Here is a 23,489-nt window from a genome sequence, read left to right as displayed (position 1 = left end):
CCTCCTACAGCTCCTGCCCATACCCATTTGTGACATCACTGCACAGCAACCAAAATCTTCAGGACCTTGTGAGGACTCTGCTGACTGGCACATTTGTCGGTCAATGAGAAGTGACCCTCAGATTGAGGTAAATAAATGGGACCTTTAGTTTAGGTTTTTTTTTTTTAACATCTTTAGCTGGGGAGGGGGGAGATTATCTTTAATATTTGCCACCTCCCAAGCTGCCAATACACACTGACCTTAGGAGCTATGATGCCTGAAAATCTTCGGCATCCGATACTTCGATTGGCCAGAAAGCCGACTCTATGCTTCTTCAACACCTGGTGACGAGGGAGCATGGAGCTGGCTTCCCGGCTATTCAGGAAGCCAGGTGGCGAGTCATTACATGCCGCCCAGCTTCCTTAACGGGACTTCCGGTATCGGTATTTGATATCGGCGAGTGCCAGGAAAAAAATATCGGTACTCGATATAAAAAAAAAAAAAGTATTGGTGCATCCCTAGTTTTAATTGCACAACTTCTCTGTGTAGTGTGGCCCTAGCTGTAATCTATGAGAGCCTCCATCTTGGAGTATATATAGCAATTGATAAATTGAGTGCAGGTATGCCTGGAGGTAGCCCATCCCTCCTTAAAGGCACAGGGACACACCAGAAGCCCAGCACACCACAATGGCAGCTGAAGGCTCTGGTGTGTAGAGAAAGCCCATTCAAATGAATGAGCTACTTTAACAAAACGCATGTTAACAGCACAGCGGAACAGGCTGGCTTAACCAGGCCTTAAATATAATACCAAACACAGCAAGGATTAAGACCCATTTAAAATGGTTTGGTTATACCATGTGCACATAATTATTGATGTTCAGATACCACATACCATACTTGGTACAAGTACAGATTCTTTTCAAGCTCACAGATACAATTACTGTACATTTTTGTTTATTTTATGCGACAGTTTTTCTAAAACAATACAGACTAATGATTTCAGGATAGTGGTGTAATGCCAGAGCTAGGTCCCAGCTGCAACCCTGGTAGTTCTCGTATAAATGACAAGTTTCAGCACTGCTACCTGAACTGGTATCTGAACATCCCAACACATAATGCATGTGCCCTGGTATATGCACCTCCATGCATTTTACATGCCTTGCAGTGTGTTCTTTTACTCATTTTTCCCTTCTATACTGTTACCATGTGCCGATTAATTTATCTGACTGTACATTGGCAGATATATTGTTGCAAATCATTGGTGGGAAAAAGAACACGCCATGTGTTTGTATGTGGGACAAATTGCATGCACGAGGGCTACCAGACTGATCATTCGTGATGAATCATGGACAGTCAAGTGCATAGTTGAGGGTGGGTTTGCGTTGTGATTAAGGAAGTATTTGTTCCAAAGCTCCTGGTGAGAAAGAGATAAATGGTCGTGGTAAGAGAAGGGATAAAGAGGATAGTGCTGCTTTGAACCAAAGGACTTCATGTGTACGCTTTTAATATTCAAGTCGGGTCAAAAACTATGGCAGCTCCATCTGAATTTTCAGCTCCAGGACCTCTTGCTCTTGGTAGGGTCAACCCTTGCAATGCTACCTTAATGCACTGTGAGCTTTCCCATTCAATGCAGCTGTAAATATTCAATATAGTTTGCCCTCATGCAGACAAAGCAGATGGTGTGAATGCAGATCTCTGTGTTTAAGCATCATCAGAAATGTGTGCGCCAGCTTTGATGCCCAGCAGATTAACACTTCATTATTCTGTATTTGTCTTTAGCATTTAGCTTTGTTTACACTCCGAAATGCATACAGATTTGCCAGAAGCAAACACTGGGAGCAAAGATAGCTAAACCGTCAGGTGGAAATACACATCATCCTCTTTCCAATGATAGTGAGAAAATTAAACAAATAAATGATATTGTTAAACAAATACTGCGCATTTGTGCACCGAAAACCCCTCTCGCGCTCTTCACTAAATATATAACAGCAAACAACCTTACAGCTTCCCAATATTTGAGAACGTAATCATTAGGATGACATTGACAAGGCATGGCACTGCAGCCAAAAAAGCAAACTGTCCTATTTACCAAGGCAAGGTAAAAGAGCAATTCTGGGCAATAAACCAGAACAATAAGATCTGCACACACAGCTCCAGCTTGCTCTTTTCCCTTACCAATATACAACCTTACAGCTACCCCACATTTTATGATGCCATAATTAGTATTGATATCCACTAGATCACAGACAAAAACTAAACTGGCCTATTTACTATGGATAAGGTAAAGAGCAATGAAATGTAAAAAAAAAAAAAAAAAGAAGTAGCAACATAATTTCCTCAATCAGTTTTAGCATTAACAGAGGGTGAAAGATGACTAGTAGTTAAATGTGAATTGCCCAATACTGACAGCGCCCAAATGCAATTTATGGAAAATAAAATACTTGGGTATAGACATGGCTGACTAGGAATAGCCAAAAATGCTTAACAAGGAATGATCAGTCAGAAAAGATCCTTCTAGGTTGAAAGTAGGAGAAAATGGTCACAGAGCAAAGGAACAAGGCAAGGGTGGAAATGGAGGAGGATGCTAACCATGAAGGTGGATAGAAGTGAAGAATGGTCAGAGAGGAGAACAGATATACTGTAAGTGTAAGAGAATGATGTGAATAGAGAATGTGTTTTGATGGAAGTCAAGAAGAATGCCAACAGAGAGGAGTGGGGACATTAATGGAAGTGGAGGAGAATGCCAAAGATGAGTTTGGGTTTGAATGGAAGTGGAGAATGACCATAGTGGAGAACAGACATACTGTAAGTGAAAAAGAATGATCTGAGGGGAGAATAGGCTTTGATTGAAGTTGGGAAGAATGATCATAGAGAGGGTTGGGGACATTGATGCAGATAGAGAAGAACAAACGCATGGATATAGAAAAAGAGGGCAAACAGCAGTACATTGGTCTGTGCACATTGGATAAAGCAGCCTAGGAATAAAAAGTGTAAGAAAAGATGCAGATCTAAATTGAGACTAAAGATGGAATAGTTGACACGGACAAACTGTTGCCACTCTTCTCTGCATACAGGAAGAATGCTTTATACAGTTCCTACTCAAGTGTTTTCATCAATGCAGATAGGGGAAGTGGTGTAAGAATTCACTGACGGTGCTGCATAGAGAACTATAGTGACGAGTTTTCTTACCTGTCTGGTTAGTGTTCTTCCTGTGAGCAGACAGTACAGACAGTGGGCTTCCCTGTTCCAGCATAGGCATTACTGATCAAGCATCTGCAATCTTCTCATGGGCTGCCTTACAGCCCAGCTCTAAGCAAATTTTTTTCTACTACCCTCCAGCAGCAGGAATAAAAAAAGAAAGTATTTTCTGCATTATCTAAAATCATTTAGCTGTCCCTCGCAGTCATTATTTTAACCACTAGATGTTATTAGCTGTTAAGGTTGAAGAACACCCTGGAAGACTGAGGATTTACTATAAGCACAGGGCATTATGGACCCACCCTCTGAGGGGGCACCACCACGTTGCCCTGTGTACATACTGTAATGATGCAGAGAGCAGCGCTGACATCATCACTTATTAATATTCTACTTCTCATATGTGGCCTCCCACTCCTGTGCTGCAGGTGGTGTGCTGAGATTGGCATTCATCAATCCTTCCACTGTGCCCCCTTCTCCCACCTGATTCATTTGTGTGGTGTATTAGTGTGAAGAGCAAGGTGTTAGTGTGAAGAGCAAACCTGTGGTAAGGTACCCTTGGGGCTGAGGCACTAAATTCCAGAGTTAGGCTTGAAATCCATTAAAACACAATACAACTGAATCAAGTGGGAAAAGGAACAATGTTGATATCAGCAAACCTCCAGCAGCAGAGTCAGGGGAGAGGAAGTCACAGAAAAGACGTGGGGCACTGAGTATAAGACCACATGGGAGTGGAACCATAAGAATGCAAAGGCACAATTTAAAGCAACATATTTTTTTAAAACAGTAAGAGAGCTTCAAAACAAGCCCTCACGCTCCTCTCTAGCTGTTGTTTATGTGAAGCAAATAATTCTCAAAGATCACAAGAAAGAATCCAAACTAGGCTGACCTAAGAATGGTGATTCTGCTGCTAGAGATGGGTAAAGAGCCTGCCTGCCTGTCCCTATGCAATTGCTCCCTCTGTAGCCAAATGTAACAAGAAGGCGTTATGTAGGTGTCACAAACACTTCTGACTTTCTATTGCTGGCATTGGAATAAACAACTTGTTGCCTCAGTTACAGAGTGAGCAATTCCATAAGGACAAACAGTCAGCCTCTGTCGGCAATTTCGCCAGTGACAGAGACGTCCATCTGACATCAGCCCGAGTTGGTTTATTCAGCTTATATAAACACCTGCTGTGGGTTTACATTAGAGGGCTGGAAGGCTGCCAAGATTCTCCTGCAATAGCAAGAATTAGGAAAAAGAGCTAAGATTTCTAAACCTCTGTTGTGAGCTTTGAAAATGAATTTCGCCACAATGCCAATAGCTATAAGAGGTGAATAGGGACTTGTTTAAAAAGGCTTTTACTGCTTGTTCAGAATATAAAAATACTTGTCCAGTCCTACTTTATAAATACAAAATTGAGTCAAATTACCATACAGTAACATGTATAAAACAAATCATTTTCACATTAAGATGCAAGAATATTATTGAGTATCATTTATTTTAGACAGTAACATTTTGTCGATGTACACAAAAATATTCTTCTACACATAAAACAGTCTTCAAATAATTTAACACATCAGACAAAAAAAAAAATAAGTACGTCTTTGCAGACAAACCATTTAAGCGTGAAAAGCATATACTGATGGCGGTGAAGAGATGAGCTGAGGATAATAAAGAAAAACTTGTCAGTTTTGTGAATAAACACTGTACTTGTGCGAGAAGCTCATCCCCGCCACTTCCATAGAGCATTCAATTCATTAGATATGACAGAGCAAACCTGCAAGCAGCGACAAAGCATTAGGAAATGTGAAATTCCTATTTAAATACAACATTCATTCCTGATAAGAATCCAAGAGTTTTTTTAATTAATATTAGTGAGGCATACCAGACTTTCAGGTATGAAAGGCAATTCAAAGATGAACAAAGATATTAAATACGAGGGCAGGTTCACTCCGAATGTTTACTGGTGGTGAAGCCCCAAAAATATTACATTTGCAATATAAAATATAAAGCCTGGAAATTGAATTCATGAAAAATTACATGAAAGTTAATTTTAGATATATTTTCTGAAAACTACAAGACACAGGTTATGGAAGCTACTGTAACCTTAGCCTTACATATCTTCCGTGTGCTTTAACCTTAGGGACTTCAATAAAATGTATATGGCGGTTAACATTGAGTGCTCCTCCTGATGTTCTGCACACAACCCTTATTGCAGCCAAACAATCGGTAATTTCCAGGCAATTTTTTCCTGGCAATTTCAACTGCTTTTACAGAGCTCAGAAAAATGAGCAAATGATCAAAGCAACATGCAACCAACAATTTGGATTGTTTCACAGTTCTAATAGAAACTGCTGTTGGTAGTTTGCCTTGATCTATTCCGCTGTTGTTGAGTTTGAATGCCCATTGAAATCGCTTGAGGCTGAAAGCGACTTGAAAGTGGTTGATATTGCCTGAAAATGACCATGTGAACGGTCAGCATTACACCAATTTGCCTGAATTTGTCTCCCAGCTCCTGAGACTGCATGACAGCAGTAAGTAACAGAGCCCTATAGTTAAGAGGGAAAAAAAAAAAACATACTGTTATGCACACTCTGGGGCTGTTATCACACTCAAACTGGGGCACCGTATCTTACTTCCGTCAATTTAAAGTTTAAACAAACAAAGGGTGCCAAACCAAAAGGTGAGTCCAGAAATGCCCTTAATGGTTCACAATTCAAATCAAACAAAAATATCCAACGAGGGCAACAACAACACTCCTTCATCAGGGCTTAGAATGGGATAAGGATTTGATAATAGGATACTATAACCAAATGGAGCTATATATGACTATTTTAGGGCTACAACTGTAACCGGCAGCAACTGCCAGACTTCGGGCACCCACCTTCGGAAAGTGTCAGACATGGAGAAAGTATACAACACAAAATAACTGGGCAAGTACACGTTTCATCAGCATGCTTGAGCAGTTATATTGTGAAAGTAAATATTCACATTATTGCATTTCTTAGTCCTGAATGGTTCTCTTTAAAAAGTAAGAGATACCAAGAGTAGCTCAGATTGCTCTATTTCACCCCAAAAAATATCTATCGGTCTATCTATTTATATATCAGGGCTGGCTGGGTATCCAATACTCCTTAATAATTACAGCGGGTGCCTAACTTTTGGGGTTTTCTCTAGTAATTATTCGAGTTTCACCTGTATATCTAGATATATATCTAGATATATACAGATAGAGAGATAGATTTTTTTTTTTCCGGAGGCAGTAAAACTAACTTCTGATTGGCTGTCTTGTCATATAAAAATCCTAAAAAACATTGGATATGTAACATATGTATCTATTCTGAGCAAAAATGCACCTTGCCTGTGTAGGCAAGAATCCTAGCACCGGCCCTGGCTACCACTGAAATAAAAAACAAAACAAAAATAAACCCAACAAACTTTTACGTTTCATTTTTTCCATTGTTCTGGTGACCCAAGTGGTAACTGTGCAAACTAAGATGTATCGCCATTACCCAGTGGACAGATTTAAAGCTCGGCAGAGCTGGAGAACATGACAAAAATGACAGAAAATATAAGACAGAGGCAGGACGCAGCCCCTCTTAGAGAAGGCATTTGAGTCATTCCTCTGCGTTCTATAAGAAGAAACGACACAAAGTGGAATTTACATTATATACCAGTTTTTCTAGAAGAGCAGGCTTCCTTCAGCCGGGAAACCCACGTTATTTAACGTCATTGTTTCCCAACTACAGAAATCAATACTGCTTCAGGTCAGCATATGTTGTTGACATTCACTAAGGCAAATATGTCGTTCTGGCTGAACCTTTAAAACTTCTGAGCCTGATTATCTACATGGAAAAATCCGATATGTTCTAATAAGGACTGTTTTCAAAAAATCCATCACTATTGACTGGACTGAAAACAAATAAACCAATCTTCTTCTTCTTCATCATCATCAGGGAGCTATGAGACCAAATCAGGTCTCATCCCACATTGCCCAATTTTCCATTTCATTCTCAGATACTCACTTACATGCAACACTGTTTTTTTTTTTTGTTTTTTTTTGCTATAAGTCCCCATTCATACCTGTGTGATTTGAAGTACAACAATGCATGACAAAATGAATCCCTTTATTTTTAAAGTGACACTAAAAATTCAGGAGTTAAATCTTAAATATGCAATCAAGCATCCTAACTATTAACAAAAATGTATCTTATTTGTGTATCACTCGGCTGTAGATGTTCAAATCATCTCTGAATTGGTGCTGACACTGTTCTTCCTTCTGGAGGGGGGGCTGCTTTTGTTCCCCATTGTCCCTGTGTGTGTTGTGAAGTAGTCACCGGTCCAAGATTACTCCTGTGATGGACTACAATCTCAGTACCAATTACTACAATCTCAAACCCAATTAGTAGACTTAGGCGGAAATGCGCTAAACATAAAAATGTATACATTTAAATAACTACTGTTCACACTTGTGCAGCGTCCACGCGGTTCAAAAATGCGCGTCGCGCAAAATACTCCAAGCACGGTATTCCAGGCGGATTCCGTGTGTTGCGGCTATTAAAATAGCTTCAAACGCATAGAATCCGCGTATTTGTTAACATTTGAAAACCACACGAAAAACGCAAACGCCATGTGTGAATGGAGCCTAAATGGGAGTGAGCTTGCAGCGGTGACTACTTTACAACACACACAGGGACCATGGGGAACAAAAGTAGCCACCCTCCAGAAGGAAGGACAGTGTCAGCATGAATTCAGAGATGATTTGAACATCTACAGCCGAGTGATACACAAATAAGATACATTTTTGTTAAAAGTTAAAGAAATTGAATACATTTTTAAGATTTAACTCCTAAGTGTCTCTTTAACCTCTTGCCGTCCGCCCGTAGTAAAAAAACGGACGGACGGCACTGCAGCATCTGCGGGTTGCCGTCTCCAGACGGCAATTTTTTTCTGTCTCTATCTGTCCCCAAAAAAGGGTATAAAATTCATTTCAGTACAGCGCTGCATGACGGAATAAATGTCAGTCAAAGTACCGCAGCGCTGAATACTGAAAAATGGCCTGGATGGGAAGGGGGTTTAACACCGCGGATGTCAACTGGTTAATGGGACCCTTTGCACCTGTGCAATGTGCTTCTATGTGGACAAAGGTGCAGGCACTTCATAGAATTCAATGAGAGCACATGAAGACAAAAAAAAGGCATGTAACTTTTTTATTGGCCGATACAAAATACATCAAAAGAGGCATTAAAAATGTTTACAACAAAATGGTACTAAATGCAGAAACAAATTGTCACCGGCACACCGAAGGAATACGCGCAAGATCTGTCTTTGTTGACGAGTAGACATTATGTCACAAGGATAGCAGACACAACATTGTACTAAAAACGCATGAAAATGCAAACGCACAAGTGTGAACAGAGACATTCCTCGCATGCAGGGAAAATCCTGACTTCCAAATATAAGATATTTTTGCATACAGCAGATTTGTATCCATTATAAATATTTTGTCATAGAGGGGAATTTATCAACACTGGAGCAGACAGTATGTGGGGCAACTTCCCATGGCTACCAATCAGCTTCTCTCTTTCATTCTCAAAGCCTAACTGAAAAAAACAAATAGAGAAGCTGCTCCAGATTTGATCAATTCATCCAATATAATATACACGCCCCGTTTCTGTACTCTTTCCATGCTTGCTAGACACATTTCTGAAGTTGCTCCCCGTTTCTAGACACAGACATACTGCATTGTATTTGTTTATTGCTGCTCTGTATGATGGAGTCATTTATCAGATATGGATGAGTTATTTCCTGGAGGAAATATGAATTCCCTGACAAGGATGCTGCTCTTCTCAGAGACTTATTTGTGTACAAACATGAAGGCTTCGTCTCGTGTGTTTTTTTGTTTGTTTGTGTTCTAATTGAATAAAAGCTGAACACACATTGATTAAATACAAGACGTTTGTGTACTTTGTCTATGCTTCCAGATCCGTGCAGTAATAATCCAGCATGTAACAAGTCCCCTGTGCAGGTGTTTCCTGTAATACACAGAAAAGTTGTATTTTGTCCTCCACATATGTTCCAGGCTCGCCCACAGTGCATGCAGAGTGTTGTAGTGGAATGGTGAATGGAGCCACCATATAATCATAGAAAGATATGGATCCCTACCAGTATACTTTGGGATAGGGATAGTCTTATCCTTTATTCACATACAGTAACAGGCATCACAAGCCAAAGTTTCAGGACCTTGTAGAATGCCCTGTAGAAGGCAAAGTGGCGGCAATCCTGCAAGGCCCTGAAACATCAGCTTGAAGTGCCTGCTACTTTATGTGAATAAAGAACAGGTTTATCACTAGAACAAGCTGTGCTGGTGAAGACCCATGATTTTCTGTAATAAAGACCGGTCACCGCTGCTATTGCAAGGTGACTGGTCCTGTATCTGCCCCTTCTGTAGTTTTCTGCAGGCGGTCTGTAGTGGGTGGAGCTACTGAGCCCCTCCCATATCTCTGCACAGGCTATGTATATCACAGTGGTGAATTATAAGGTAGTATCTGGGTTTGCAAAAAGCACACAAAGCTGATTGACATTCTTTCTGGATATGGAGAACTATTTAAATGAAAGATTCTGTGCCTGGTGTCCAGCTCTAAATACCAGGGACACTAATATGTGGCCTATTTCTAGGGGCCCAGTGAAGTTTGTCTATGCAGAGCAAATAGGATCTGCTTGGTAGGTTTGCTGTGCCTATCTGTGTGGTTCAGTATAGGTAAACAGTTTGATTTTTAGCATCCTCGTAGAAAGTATTTTGCCTGCTTAGGTTAGATTACTAGCCAAGTGTCTTAGAAAAGCTTGGCAGCTATGAAATGACACATGTCATTCTGTCAGAGATGGACATACACTGATGTCGGCTGTTCTATGGGATTACCATGGAGACGGGATGAAGAAGGATGAGATGCGGCAGGTGTATTCACATGATAATGACAGGTGCCTGTCTCCCTATATCACAGTACACATGCCCTCCCACGTTGTCCCTGGCTGTCCATCGCCCATCAGTCAGCACCAGTTCGCCCTGCTCAGCAGTACATACCCCAACTCCCGCTGATGCTGCTCCACCTCCTCCTCCCTCCAGCTGACTGCAGGCTCTACCTCCCTGCCTCAACACTGCTTTTCCCATGGAGCCCACATGTTAACATCCGACGACCAATCATCACCCTACCGCCCACACCCCTGTCGCTGATTGGCCTCCAGTGTCGCTCTATCTCCCTGACTTCCGCTCCCTATTTGACAAGCAGCATGTTTGTTATGACAGGCAGTGGTCTCGCACAGCCTTTCGGGAAATGTAGTCCAGGGATGCCTAATTTGTGGCGCACTCAAACCCGCTGTGGACTACATATCCCGCCGTCCTTGGCACTGTCTCCTCCGTATGTGGTGGGCACGCCCCCTCGAAAGGTAAACCCGTCGGACTAATTCCGGGCAACGCCTTATTTCTTCTTCTGGACGGCGGACACTTCCTAGTGCGGACTTCCGGTGCCAGGGGAAGCTAAGAGCGGAGCCGGAGGACGAAGCCGGGGGGTCTCCTCGCCCGCTGGCCGGATCACAGGTAGCAGCCTTCTCTCTCCGGTGCTTTTCCGTGACCGCTGTTATGAGTGCTTGCTGAGTAATGCTAATCCCGCCCGGGCCTGGAGGTGTCTGTTAATCCCTGCCAGGACTGGCGGCTCTCTGCTGGCCTTACCGGAACCCGGCCTGTCTGCCAGAGCTTCAGTACCGAGCCTGGCCTGGTCCTCATTGTGTCACCTCACACTCCAGGCAGGATAGACACGCAGCCTACCCACCCTGGGGCTTCTACTCCACGGAGGATAGACACGCAGCCTACCCACCCTGGGGCTTCTACCCCACGGAGGATAGACACGCAGCCTACCCACCCTGGGGATTCTACCCCACTGAGGATAGACACGCAGCCTACCCACCCTGGGGCTTCTACCCCACGGAGGATAGACACGCAGCCCCCTTACCCTGGACCTCTGCCCCATGAAGGATAGACACACAGCCTACTGACCCACCTGGGAGTTCTTGTAGAATATACACAACAGCCTACCAGACTGTGGCTTGTGCTGGTCATCCTCTCCAGGGAGTGTATACACACAGCCTACCAGACTGGGGGCTGTTGATCATCTATTGTAGGCAGGATATACACTTGGCCTACCTGACCGGGGCTTCTCCACTTTAGGCAGGCATACAACCTGCCTGCCTAGGGTTTTTGGTATTTATCCACTCCAGGCAGGAAGGGCACAACTTACCTGCCTTTTGGTGGTTATCCAGCTGTAGCTTTTGTTCTCCAATCTACTCCACTGCCTTAGATGACCTTATTGCTGCTGAGCCATATGATATTCTCAGGTCTCCTCATTACATGCTCCCTGTTGCCTAGTCTGAGAGCTAGAGAAGGGACAGAGAAGTGTGACCGGAAGGTTCAGTCAGCATTTTGAGTGAGGATTTTGTGGGGTCAAGGCTATGGTGGATAAATAGAACTTTGGCTTTAACATTCTCTTGTGTTTTATGGATCGCTTTAGCTGTCACAGATTTATATGTTGACTGGAGCCACTGATTAAAGATAACCAGCTATGACTGGACAAGTGCAAGTAGAGCTGCAGCTAGCGATTTGAGGCAGGGAGGAGATGCGGCGTGTGGAGCGTGGATGCGGGTGGGTCTGGCAGCGGCGAACGTGAGATGGGCAGGAGGTGCGGCGCGCAGCGTGTGTGGAGCCATGAACAGGGCCAACCAATCGGAAGCCGATTAATCAATGATTGAAAAAGTTGACAACTTTTTCAATAATCGATTATGTCGATTAATTGTTGCAGCCCTAACATTTATAGATGGCGGTATTCTGCATTGCGCTGTATAATGTACTATTGCTGGGTGTTGTAGTCCTCTACAGCTGGTGGTATTCGGCATTGCGATGTATAATGTATTATTGGTGGGATTTGTTGTACTCTATAGCTGGTGGTATTCCGCATTGTGCTGTATAATGTATTATTGGTGGGATTTGTTGTACTTTATAGCTGGTGGTATTCTGAATTGCGCTGTATAGGAGGACTACAAATCCCAGCAATAATATATTATACATACAGTGTATACTGTATTGCTGAGATTTGTATTCCTATGTATAATATACAGCACAATGTACCATCAGCTATAGAGGAATACAAATCCCAAACTCCCAGCAATACATTATAGAGCACCATGTATGAGGAAATGCAGGCTTACCTGAGCAGTCTTCCAGCAACTTGCTTCTGGGATCGGCCCTGTCTATCGGTGGCTGTCATGCCCCCCACACCTGCTCCTCCTTACTTATTCCCCCCGCGTCCCTGTGCCGATCGTGGATGCGGGCGGTGAGTGTAGAATGTGCTCTGATTTGGGGGTGCCCTTAAATTACTGATGAACAACTGAATCTTAAATAAGTGTCGGGTTTATTTACAAATAGGGATATACATACATATTACAATTAAGGGAATTTGAAAGGGGAATTGGGGATAGGAATTGAGGTTAAGGATCCTACAGCTAGCTACATCACTCTCTCTCTCTCTCTCATTCACACAAGCCATGGGGGGGTTTTTCTCTGTTCTTCGGACACGCCTCTCCAGCAGGTCTCAGCGAATCACATTCTTGATTGCAGAGTTCAGAAAGACTTGTCTTGTCCAAAGGTCTTGCTTGTCAGCTAGGTTAGTGTCACACAGGAAGAAGGTTCCATCATATGCCCCTGCCCCCATCCCAGCATATATGCCTTGCTGACACAGGTGAGGTCAGTAAATACCAGCAGGGGGTCGGGCTTGCCCCAGGACATGACAGTCCAGCAGATCTCCTTTGATCAGTGTCCAGCCCCAAGAACCCTTTGATGGTCTTCATTTGCATATCAAACAGCAACGGGCAGCTCACGATATTAAGGAACCTTTCCATCAAAGATGTCAATTATTTTAGCTTCCAACAGTGAGCGTGAGGCGGGGAGGAAGTGGATGCGGGTGGGCGAGTCTGGCAAGCGTGAGGTGGAGGTGCGGTGCGCAGCGTGTGTGGAGCCGTGAACAGGGCCAACTAATCTAAAGCCGATTAATCGTTGATTGAAAAAATTGTCAACTTTTTCAATCATCGATTATGTCGATTAGTTGTTGCAGCCCTATGTGCAAGGATCTCATTCATTAAATTATCATAAATGTGCTAACTTACCTACCTAAGACTTTACATTTCCTCCTTTTTATTTATTCTTTCCTGGTTGAGGTTGACTTTAGGAAGTCTTAGGTCAAAAGTCTAGCGAGTTGGAGCTGAGAGATCACCTGAACCCTGCCTGTCCTCCCACAGTCCTTACACTCCTCCCCATAGTTGGAACCAACGTGTTGCATTTAGGCTGGGTTCACACCCAGGCGTTTTTCCGCGCTTTCGTACTCGCGGAAAAACGCTCAAACAGGGAAATGCCATTATTTTCAATGTGCATGGTTCCCATCTGGGCTGTTTTCCATGAGTACGAACGTGCGGGAAACCGCCCTACGCCCAAAGAAGTACATGTACTTCTTTGGGGCGTTTTGGTCGGGCAGTTCCATTTGGATACAGCCAAGTATCTCTCGGAAACTCGCGTTTTTCGCACGTTTTTTTTACTGCGAATCGCGGTAAAAAAATTGCCTCTAGATAGGCAGAGCCAGCTGTCAATTAGCCAGCGGGGTGGATTTCGACACTATTGTTGGATCTGTCCTGGCTGTGGCGCTCTCAGTATATCACGGGCAATAGCCCGCTATATAATGAGCTTTGGGTCACGGAAGGATGTTAGTATATGTCCTCTGGTGACCCTAAAGAGAACTGTGGGGAAAAAAGATTAACCCATAATGCTCTTTTAAATACATGGGGGGATAGAAGCAAGCACTCTGTTGTCCGACTCCAGGCCCCGCTGGCTTTCAAAATACCTGAACAATGCCTGCATCCAATCAGATTCTTCAGGTATTTTGACAGCCGACTAGCAAAATACTGAAACTTGGCTCAGCAGGAGATTCCTCCATCTGCACAGTTTAGCATAGATGGAGAAATCTGCACTACTTCCATCTTGACCATAGGCTGATAGAAAAAAAAAAATCTATGTGTATGGTCAGCTTAAGGCAACGCTAGTTAAGTTTTATTTTCTTTCCTTTTATAGTGTAAAACCCATGAAAAAGGTAATGATCATTGCTGAATAGTGGGAATCCTTGCAATAATTCTGCTCATCAGAAGGTCTTTTCCAGGGCACACTGGGATGTCTTTGATCTGTAAAAGGAAACTAAGCATTGTCTTTATCTTGCACATGCTATATATATATGTATGTGAAGTTGCATCTTGAAACTTTAATTATCAGGTGTGGTAGGAAGTTAATAATATACTTCAATAAAGGCCACTGCAAAGAATGTAGAGATGTCTTTGTAGCATTAGACAATGCATATGGTTATATCATTGTTTTTTCTTGTAGTTTGATTATTCATAATTGTATTCTTGAACTTTTATGATGATCCTTTAGGCCTTGTTCACACCAAATGCAGAGTAGATCTGCTAAGTTTCTGCACACGCAGTGCAGTGCGTTGTGCTGCGTTTTTGATGCGTTCCAAGCCGCTTTTGGTTAAAAAAAAAACATTATTTTTTTTTTTGTTTGAAATGGGCTTTCAGTGAGTAACACATTTTATACATTCTTTTTTATATATCTTTTTTTTTTTTCTTTTTTTTTCTAACTTGTAAAATATTGACAAATCTTTTATATTTATATCTATGCATTATGATAGAGCATCTATATGATAGATCTAGTAACTCTGTTACCTTTTTTCCAAATGTGTTCTACATGACACCCAGCTGTTTTTAGATGGTCGAATCAGCATCACGTGATAATACAAGCTTGCTTCACGAATGGCTAGTTTGGTCTCTTACAGTTTTAGAATATGTCCTAATATTTGTCATGTTGCTTTCTGCAATGGATTTTGGCAGTCTTGTGCAAAGGCTCAACTATATGTGTTATGTTATGAATGCTATTTTCTGCAACTGCTCTTGGTAGTCTGCTCCGGCAGCCATCACATCCATAGTGAGACACAGTCCGGTTTTTCCTCCCGCTGATTGTACGAAGCCAGAGGCCACTCCCACCGGGTGAGCCCTCTTAAGGCCATCCAGTGGTTGGACGAGCCGTCCAGAGGGTTGCCCCGCCAGCTACAGGACGGGGAACCCTCTCTGCTGTCACGGCTGTCAGACCGGACACATCCTCAGCTGTTGAAGCTTGAGCTATGTGACCCTGGCGCACCACACTATTGGCCACCAGTGCTATATAGAGCATATGGGAGAAAGGAGGCCCGTATCTGACGAAGGGGGCGTGACCCTGGAAACGCATCAGCACAGCCTACCCTGCTGGTACACAGGCTCGGCTGTGCAGCTGTCACTGGCTTTTACCTTGGTCCATGTATTCACACACAATGCTTGATACATGTCGACCTTTGTGAGTGTTTCGCATCTATTATTGCTTTTATCTGAAATAAATTTGTGTGCACCAGGAAAGGCGTCCCTGTTTGTGTTTTTTCCCCATGTTTTGCTTAAGAGCCTGTCTCACTGAGACTGATCCTGAACCTATTGGCTGGAATCTGCACCTCATGGCACCCTTTAAAAGTTTGCAAAAATTTGAGGCAATCTCAGTCTAAAGTGTAAAAAAACCTAAATGTGTGGTTCCATGTAGGGCTGCAACTAATGATGATTTTCATAATCGATTAGTTGGCCAATTATTTGTTCTATTAATCGGATAAAAAAAATTAAATAAGTACCATGGATTTTGGCAGTCTTGTGCAAAGGCTCAACTATATGTGTTATGTTATTAATGCTATTTTCTGCAACTGCTCTTGGTAGTTCTGTGCAACGGCCTTTCTCCCTCGCACTGCACTGGAATGCACAGCATTGTGGTACCATGTGCTCCAGTGCAGGTGATCACACTGGGTGGGAGGCACATTTGGGGTGCCATTGAAATGAATGGCAGTGCACCTCCTGCAGCAGAATTTGTCAGGCCGAAACCAAAAATGACTTTTTATAATTAATTTTTAATAATAATTGTATTGTAAGCACATGGCGCTTGAATAGCTTCAGCCAGAGAATGACCGCTGCCAGTGGCTGCTGAATGTGTGGGGTGCCTTTTTAAATTTGTTTCTATGGTGCAGGTGAGGCAGTCCCCAGCATAAGAAATGCAGAAGACGCAGAAGAAGTCTCGCAAAATCTGCTACATGAGCTTTTTTGCCACGTTTGTGCAGACCCCAGTGAACTCAATGGGAAGATGTGGCAAATGTGGCACACAGACGTGCACAAGCGAATGTGACGCACATTCAAGGAACGTGCAGATGTTAATAAAGGGGTAGTGAGGGTAGTTTATAATCAATGAAGTGTGATTTTTTTTATAGCTATACAGTATGTATTCTGTAGGCATTGATTAAAAATGTGTGATGGCTTACTGAGCAATGCTGTTCCAGGCTGGTATTTTGACTGTTGTAGTTTGATTTGGCTAGGACTTGGTGTACCATATCCCAACTCTAGTTGAAAACAGATCAGGTAACCTGTCAGGCAATGAGCATGTAACAAGTGTAGTACTGTGATTGCTTCCTCTGCTCTTTAGTGTATGATGGGCTGAAGTGAGGCCCAAGTTCCAATCTCCCTGGGCAGTAACAAACACCATTGCTGTAGGAGCTCACAATTTCCTCCTTGGAATTTAGAAGCTGCCTGATAATCGGAAGTGATGATCAAAGGCTTAAATATTGCGTGTCATTTTCAGTTTGTCTGCCGCTACCTTATCGTTCCTTAGATCTGGTGGGGGAGGGGGAATAACTGCCTTTTAATGTCACTTTAAGCTTAGATTCACACTGTTGCAGTGCATTACCATGTGGTGTGACAACGCAGGCGATTAATTTTTGAGTAAGCTGGTGCAATGTACCTGTACTTGAGTAGATCACCCTTTTGCTGCCCTGACCCATCGAGGTATGGACATCAAGCAGTCAGTAGCAGATCCTTTAAGTCCTGTAAGTTGCGTCATGTGGCCTCCATGGATGGGACTTGTTTTCCAAGCACATCCTCCAGATGCTCGATTTGCTTTGAGATCTGGAGAATATGGAGGCCAAATCAATAGCTCAAACTCGTTGTGTTCTTGAACCTTATTTGCAGTGTCCGGGGACGTTACCCAGCTGAAAGAGGCCACTGCCATCAGGGAATACTTTTTTCCATGAAGGTGTGTACTCGGTCAGCAACAATTTTTATGTAGGTATGTGTCGAAGTAACATCCACATGAATGGTAGGACCTAAGGTTTCCAAGCAAAACATTGCCGAAAACATCACACTGCCTCAGCCAGCCTGCTTTGTTCCCATACTGCATCCTGGAGCCATCTCTTCCCCAGGTAAGTGACACACGCACCCGACCATCCACGTGATGTAAAAGAAATTTGATTTATCAGACCAAGCCACCTTCTTTCATTGCTCTGAAGTCCGATACTAAGCACAGATACCGGCGCTTTACATTTGTAAACACAAGCAGCTGCCGTAAGGTCCCATTCTTGCTGGGGACCACGTGACAGCTATGTGAACAGGGAGGAAAGTGCTAACCACATGAGCAAAATGGAACATCATTCAAGTTGCACTAGTTTGTATTGAGGGCAGGCAAGGATCAGCTTATTTTAATAGTGAGCACTTTTCAATTTAGTCAGAATCTCTCAAGGAAACCTCTTATTATTGAAAAGGGAGGGGGGAGGGCTCTTTTCAATAATAAGAGGTTTCCTTGAGAGATTCTGACTAAATTGAAAAGTGCTCACTATTAAAATAAGCTGATGTCATTACATCCAAATCACTACAGTTGCATTTCTAGTGTAGTCCACTCCTGACTTACTTTTAGAAGGTGGGCCCTCAATTGTCTGCAGGCCATCGGCTGATGAGGGAGCTCACGGCGAGGAGGAGACCAGCGACGGACGTGGCTTATGCGGCGACTGAGGGAGCTCATGGCGAGGAGGAGACCAGCGGCGGACGTGGCTTATGCGGCGACTGAGGGAGCTCACGGCTAGGAGGAGACCAGCGGCCGGCATGACTTATGCGGCGGGTGAGGCAGCTCGCGGCGGGGGTGAGAGCTCACGGCTAGGAGGAGACCAGCAGCGTGCGCGGCTTTGGCCTGTTCGGTGGGCGTGGCTTATGCGGCGGCCTGTGCGGTGGGCACGTCGGGAGCAGCGTGTGAGGCGTGACATGCGACTCAAGCCGCGTGCGGAGCCCCGAACAGGCTAAGCAATCGATAGCCGACGAATCGACGATCGAAAACGTTGCCAACGTTTTCAATCGTCTATTTTAATCGACTTAATCGATTAACTGTTGCAGCTCTACAGCACACCAACACACCTTTGAACAGTTTTATAGCAGATTTAATGTTAACACAATATATGCAGGCAACTAAGGCAATAGTAAACCCAACGATCACATGAAAGAATATTTAACAGCAGGCTAAGGCACTCTGCAACTCAGTAGCTGCAGATATCTGCTGCCAGCACTGACGCTTAAGAGGCTAATTGTCCCAAACCGTTCCCCTTGAATGGGGTGTATATGCCTTTAAAGTCTCCCTTTTAACAATGTCTGACCCTCCCTAAACTACTGGCCAGTAGTAGTGTTCTAGGCTAGACGGCGTTGGGGCCCTTACTGTAATGCAGCTATGAAAAAAAGTTGTCACTGTGGCCAAAGGCCTCTCACCACTTCATTGTCACTTTAGAAATTCTCCCCACGTGCACCAGTGAGGCTTGGCTGCCCATGACCCTGTTGCCAGTTTACTGGTTTTCCTTCCTTGGGCCACCCTAGGTGGGTCCTGACTACTGTAGACCAGGAACATCCCTCAAGTACTGCAGTTTTGGGAGTTGTTCTGATATATTGGGCAACTGTCCACTTATTTGGTTGTTTTGAGTTTGAGAATGCAACAGCTGGTAATTGTAAAAGCCGCTAGCTGAGTGTTCTTGGGTAAGGGAGGATCGATTGGGAATGGGCAGGTTAGAGAACTGCCTGATCACTGTCAAACCAACTTGCATACATCACCCCTGCCCCTCTCCATGAGCATAAACGCATACTCTTTGAGTAAGCCAAGGATTCAGTCCCTCCCTGTGACTAGCAGACACCCCCTTTTTTCCACTCTGTTATGAATGGAAGGGATTGGCTGGTATTTTTATCATATATTCAGATTTCGTGAGTGGATTTCCTATTGGACCACCTCCTACTTTTTATATAGGTGTGCTTTTTTTTTTTGCTTTTTTTCTTCTTATGCTTGCACAGGTGAGTGAAACTTTGATGTGGCTTTTAACCAGGAATATACATTTTTATGAGGATCCATTATATATGTAATTTTATAGGTTGTGGGGAGTTGGTTGCAGGTTTACTATGTGCTGTAACTAGCCTAAGCCTCTGTCAAGTGCCATATTGTGCACACTTTACTAAAAGCTGTTCTACAATTTATCTCACCGTGGCTGTATGAAAAGGTTATTTGACCTCTGCAATATAATAACCATTAATCACATGGACTTATTTGACAAGATAGACCCTATGATAGATAGTACCCTATGAGCAGTTACCCACAGAAACATATCTACTCCACCGTTCTACACTTCAGAGCGGTCAGAAAAATGGAAGGAGGATGCGATGTGATGTCACCCTTTTTACATTTGCACTTCCATATAGTTTTTTTTTTTTCTTTTTTCTTTTTTCCATATAGACATGTAGAGTAACAACTAGAGGGAGTTCTATATTTTACAGCACAAGTGTATATTGTGAACAGGCCACATAGAAAACAATTGTGTGCAGAAAAACGTAGCCCAGTGAACATTGTGTGAACAAGGCCTAAAAGATTATATAGTGATGGGATGTGCGGGAATGCTGGACAGTAATTGGACCCTCCCAGAATAGGAGGGGACTGTTGACGTGCAAGATGAAAGGGGCTCTGCTAGGGAATTAAGCCTCCTGGATTGGTCGCATTTTCTAGCAAGTTCAGAGGCACATTGCAAGTGAAATAAAATATTAATCAAAGAAACACTGCAACCAAGTATTGAATGAAAATAATTTTAAGTTGGTGGCTGGGTCTCTTGGGGTCACCAACTGACCATCCATGCTCCTGATGGAATGCACAGGAAGTCACACTGAGTACTATCCTGTACTCCGAGTCCTAACATTCAATGCACCTGAGAGCTCGCTCTTCCCACCTGTTAGCTGATGAAATTTAGCAACGTACACACTCTCCATTCTACGTCAGCAGCGCTGAATGTGAGCACTATGTACCCGTCTCTGGCAATATGCATCTGGCGAAGGTGACCATGCCGAGTAAAGGTGGCCATACACTCTACAACCATCGCAAGACTTTAGTCTTGCGATGGTTGTAAAGGGATTAAAAAAACGTACGATCTGCCTATCTTGGACAGGCAGATCGCACTCTCGATCATCGCAAGCCCGCCCCCCTGAGGGGCGGGCTTCCGATGACCGCAATGCTGAACGGGCAGTGTGCGCGTGCGCACACCGGCCCGTTCAGCATTTGTCTTCCGAGCACCGTTCTAACCAGCCGAGAATCGTACGATTCCCGGCTGGTTTTCGAACATGCTGGTTCGACAGAAGACGTGCGACCGTACAGTAGAAACGGTCGCACGTCTCCGTTCACACTGCTCGATTATCGTACGAAAACCCGATCGCATACGATTATCGTACGATAATCGTGCAGTGTATGGGCACCTTTTAGCAAGCTAAATTTTGCTCATGTTTAGATTTCAACCAACTCTGTTTGTCCTGTTTACCTTTTTAGCTGATTGGTTGAGTTTCCTCCATTGCATTGAATGCTGGGATTTGGAGAACACTTGGTGGTGTACTTTCTGTGCATTTTTTTCCTCCACATTTGCTTGGGTGGTCAGTCAGTGATGCGACAACCCTTTTGTTTGATTTTAGGAGTTAAGTTAGGCAGACCACGGCAAAATCTTTGTATAGTTAAAATATAAATTTTATATTTATTTAGCACATTTTAAAAAGTGTGCTGGGGTCATTACAATTTTTACAAACCAAGGTATAGTTGTCCTTTTAAAGTATAATTAAACCCAATCCCTTAAATCTCTTTGCCATTTCAGAAGTTGTTTTCAATGTGTTTTGAAAGCAATAGCAGTACTGGTGTCGATCATAGACCCCCTTCCCTGCAGGTGCAGCACTCAACTTTGCTTGCCTAGAGTAATCAAAACATTACTGTATTAAGCAGCCATTCACACAATCTGTGTTGGAGCTGTGCTGGCTGTTTCCAGTGCAGCCCCAACGCAAGGCTTGGTAATTTGCCTTGTCATGGATGGCGCTCAGCGGAAAGCAACACTGTACAACTGCCTCGCACACTGCTGTGCCCATTGAACTAATTGAAATATCACTTGTGACAGTGAAATGTCACTGACATTTTAATACATTTCTAAACCCCCCCCCCCCCCCCCCCTTTTGGATAAGCGCTTAAGCGTTGTCGGGGGACCATACACCAGGCGCTGTGCGGTTAGCGCAGCTTAGTGTGAATGGACCCTAATGTAAACATTTAAAAAGGGAGTTGGGCTTTATGGGGAGAGTGCATTGGATCATGGACTTGTATTATGTAGCAGAGCTTGCATATGTCATAGGCAAATATGCCTGCCACATTTACGTATATAACTACAAAATATATGTAGAAACATTTTCGTTTTTATGAACATTTACATCAAGCTGATCTTTCTTCCACCGATATCTAAAAGAAATTGCTTGTTGTAGTTTAGTCAGCCAGAACCAAAGTCCACATGACCATTAGAATCTGGCAATCCCAGGTGGATTAGGGACATCTACTGAGTTCTGATAATCCCAGAAGGTTTGATAAGCTGGAGAATTCTACCAGAAGCTAAACAAGTTTGTGCACATTTTCCTGGTAGTCTGTTTTTGAGTTTGCTTAACCTGCAATATGGTAATATATCGGTGTTCTAAAAGCACTAATGGTTTTTTAATTTTTTGTTTATAATGTAGTTACCCGTTCCCATCTCAGACTGTCATGAATGTCTCACAAAGACTTCTTTCCCCCCCCTGTCAAATATCTGCTATTCCTTTCTGTCATTACCGACTCCCAAACAATTTAAAAATAAAATTCAAATCACTGTTTTACCTTCAACATTTATATCTCGGCGCCAACAGCATTTCTGACCTAACACACCCCAAACCGTTTTCTCTGCTCCCTCACTGAGGTACTAATGCTCTTGCATATAAATGTTACCTGCACAAGGCTATGTGACTTCTTAGGCAGCACCAGTACTCTGTCTTGTCCTATCCGACTAGCTGCAGTTTTAAAATAGTACCTCCAAAATGATCCACTTCAGAACCTTCTTCCCTACTCCAGTCATTCATCACCGTGTAATTGCTCTATTCTCATGCAGCAGCTGCCATTTTTGTTGCCCATGGAGGCTAATTTACTTGAGGAGCCGATCTTTCCTTTTAGATTGGATAAATGAAGTGAATCTTCACTCAATTGTGCAAGAAGAAAATGCCTTATTTTTTTTTTCCTGCACATGTTGTCTTAGGACAGGAAGTGAATACAAATCTCCCCAATGGGACACGGATGGGATCATCTAAAAACCTGATGAGTTTTTACCATGGTCTACTCTACCCAACAATAAGAAAAAAAAAAGTTTTTCTTTAGAGAAACTTTAAGATTCTCAACTCGTTTACTATACCAGTCTCATTGTTTTGAACATTCCTTACCTTTTTTGTAAGCTCTCTTTATTACTATGTAATGTACTATATTGCATACTATGGTGAGGTTTAAAAAATAAAGGAGGATAATCTTTAGTGACAATTTGTGTGCTATACATATACATTTTATTACTAGGTCTAAAGTTCAAGGAAATGGTTAACCACCATTCTTATTAAAGGACAGTTTCTCTGACTTGAACATTGCAATTGGTGGAGGAGTGGATGTCATCACCACAACGGAACTTTATTAATTACAAGCGTTAGAACAGTGGATCCACTCCTGAAATAGTGTATAGTAAAAATTTTAGAGCTGTGGCCTTGCTTTTGTCTATAATATATGGAGTTTGGCTGCATTCTGTAGGCTTAGAAAACCAGTTTCTGAAGACCATCTTTTGTGCCAGCAATACTGGTCTCTGAACAGCCCCCTTGTGTAGTAGTATTATTTATTATTAATAAATATATATGGCTCAAAAAAATTAAAGGCACATTTTGAAAACGCATCAGATCTCAATGGGGAAAATATCATGCTGGATATCTACTGTATACTGGACTGGGTAATGTGTTAGGAATGAAAGGATGTCACATCGTTT

At 43.0% G+C, this 23,489-nt stretch overlaps 2 protein-coding genes across 2 annotated transcripts in view; one reads left to right on the top strand and one right to left on the bottom strand.

The window, feature by feature from the left end:
* The window catches only part of SERPINI1 (serpin family I member 1), a 53,660-nt gene extending 43,328 nt beyond the window's left edge, over positions 1 to 10,332 (bottom strand). Inside the window, exon 1 of the mRNA XM_018557792.1 lies at positions 10,241 to 10,332. Within this exon, the coding sequence (XP_018413294.1) occupies positions 10,241 to 10,327 (87 nt within the window). The 5' untranslated portion in view covers positions 10,328 to 10,332. The remainder of the gene's footprint in view (positions 1 to 10,240) is intronic.
* A 104-nt stretch (positions 10,333 to 10,436) lies between these two features.
* Positions 10,437 to 23,489, top strand: part of PDCD10 (programmed cell death 10) — a 30,081-nt gene continuing 17,028 nt past the window's right edge. The window contains exon 1 of the mRNA XM_018557784.1: positions 10,437 to 10,753. The gene's annotated coding sequence lies outside the window, so the exon portion shown is untranslated. The remainder of the gene's footprint in view (positions 10,754 to 23,489) is intronic.

Source organism: Nanorana parkeri, unplaced genomic scaffold (assembly GCF_000935625.1).
Source record: "Nanorana parkeri isolate BGI_ZX_2015 unplaced genomic scaffold, ASM93562v1 scaffold303, whole genome shotgun sequence".
In the NCBI taxonomy this organism is placed as follows: Eukaryota; Metazoa; Chordata; class Amphibia; order Anura; family Dicroglossidae; genus Nanorana; species Nanorana parkeri.
This window is presented reverse-complemented; position numbering and strand designations above follow the sequence as displayed.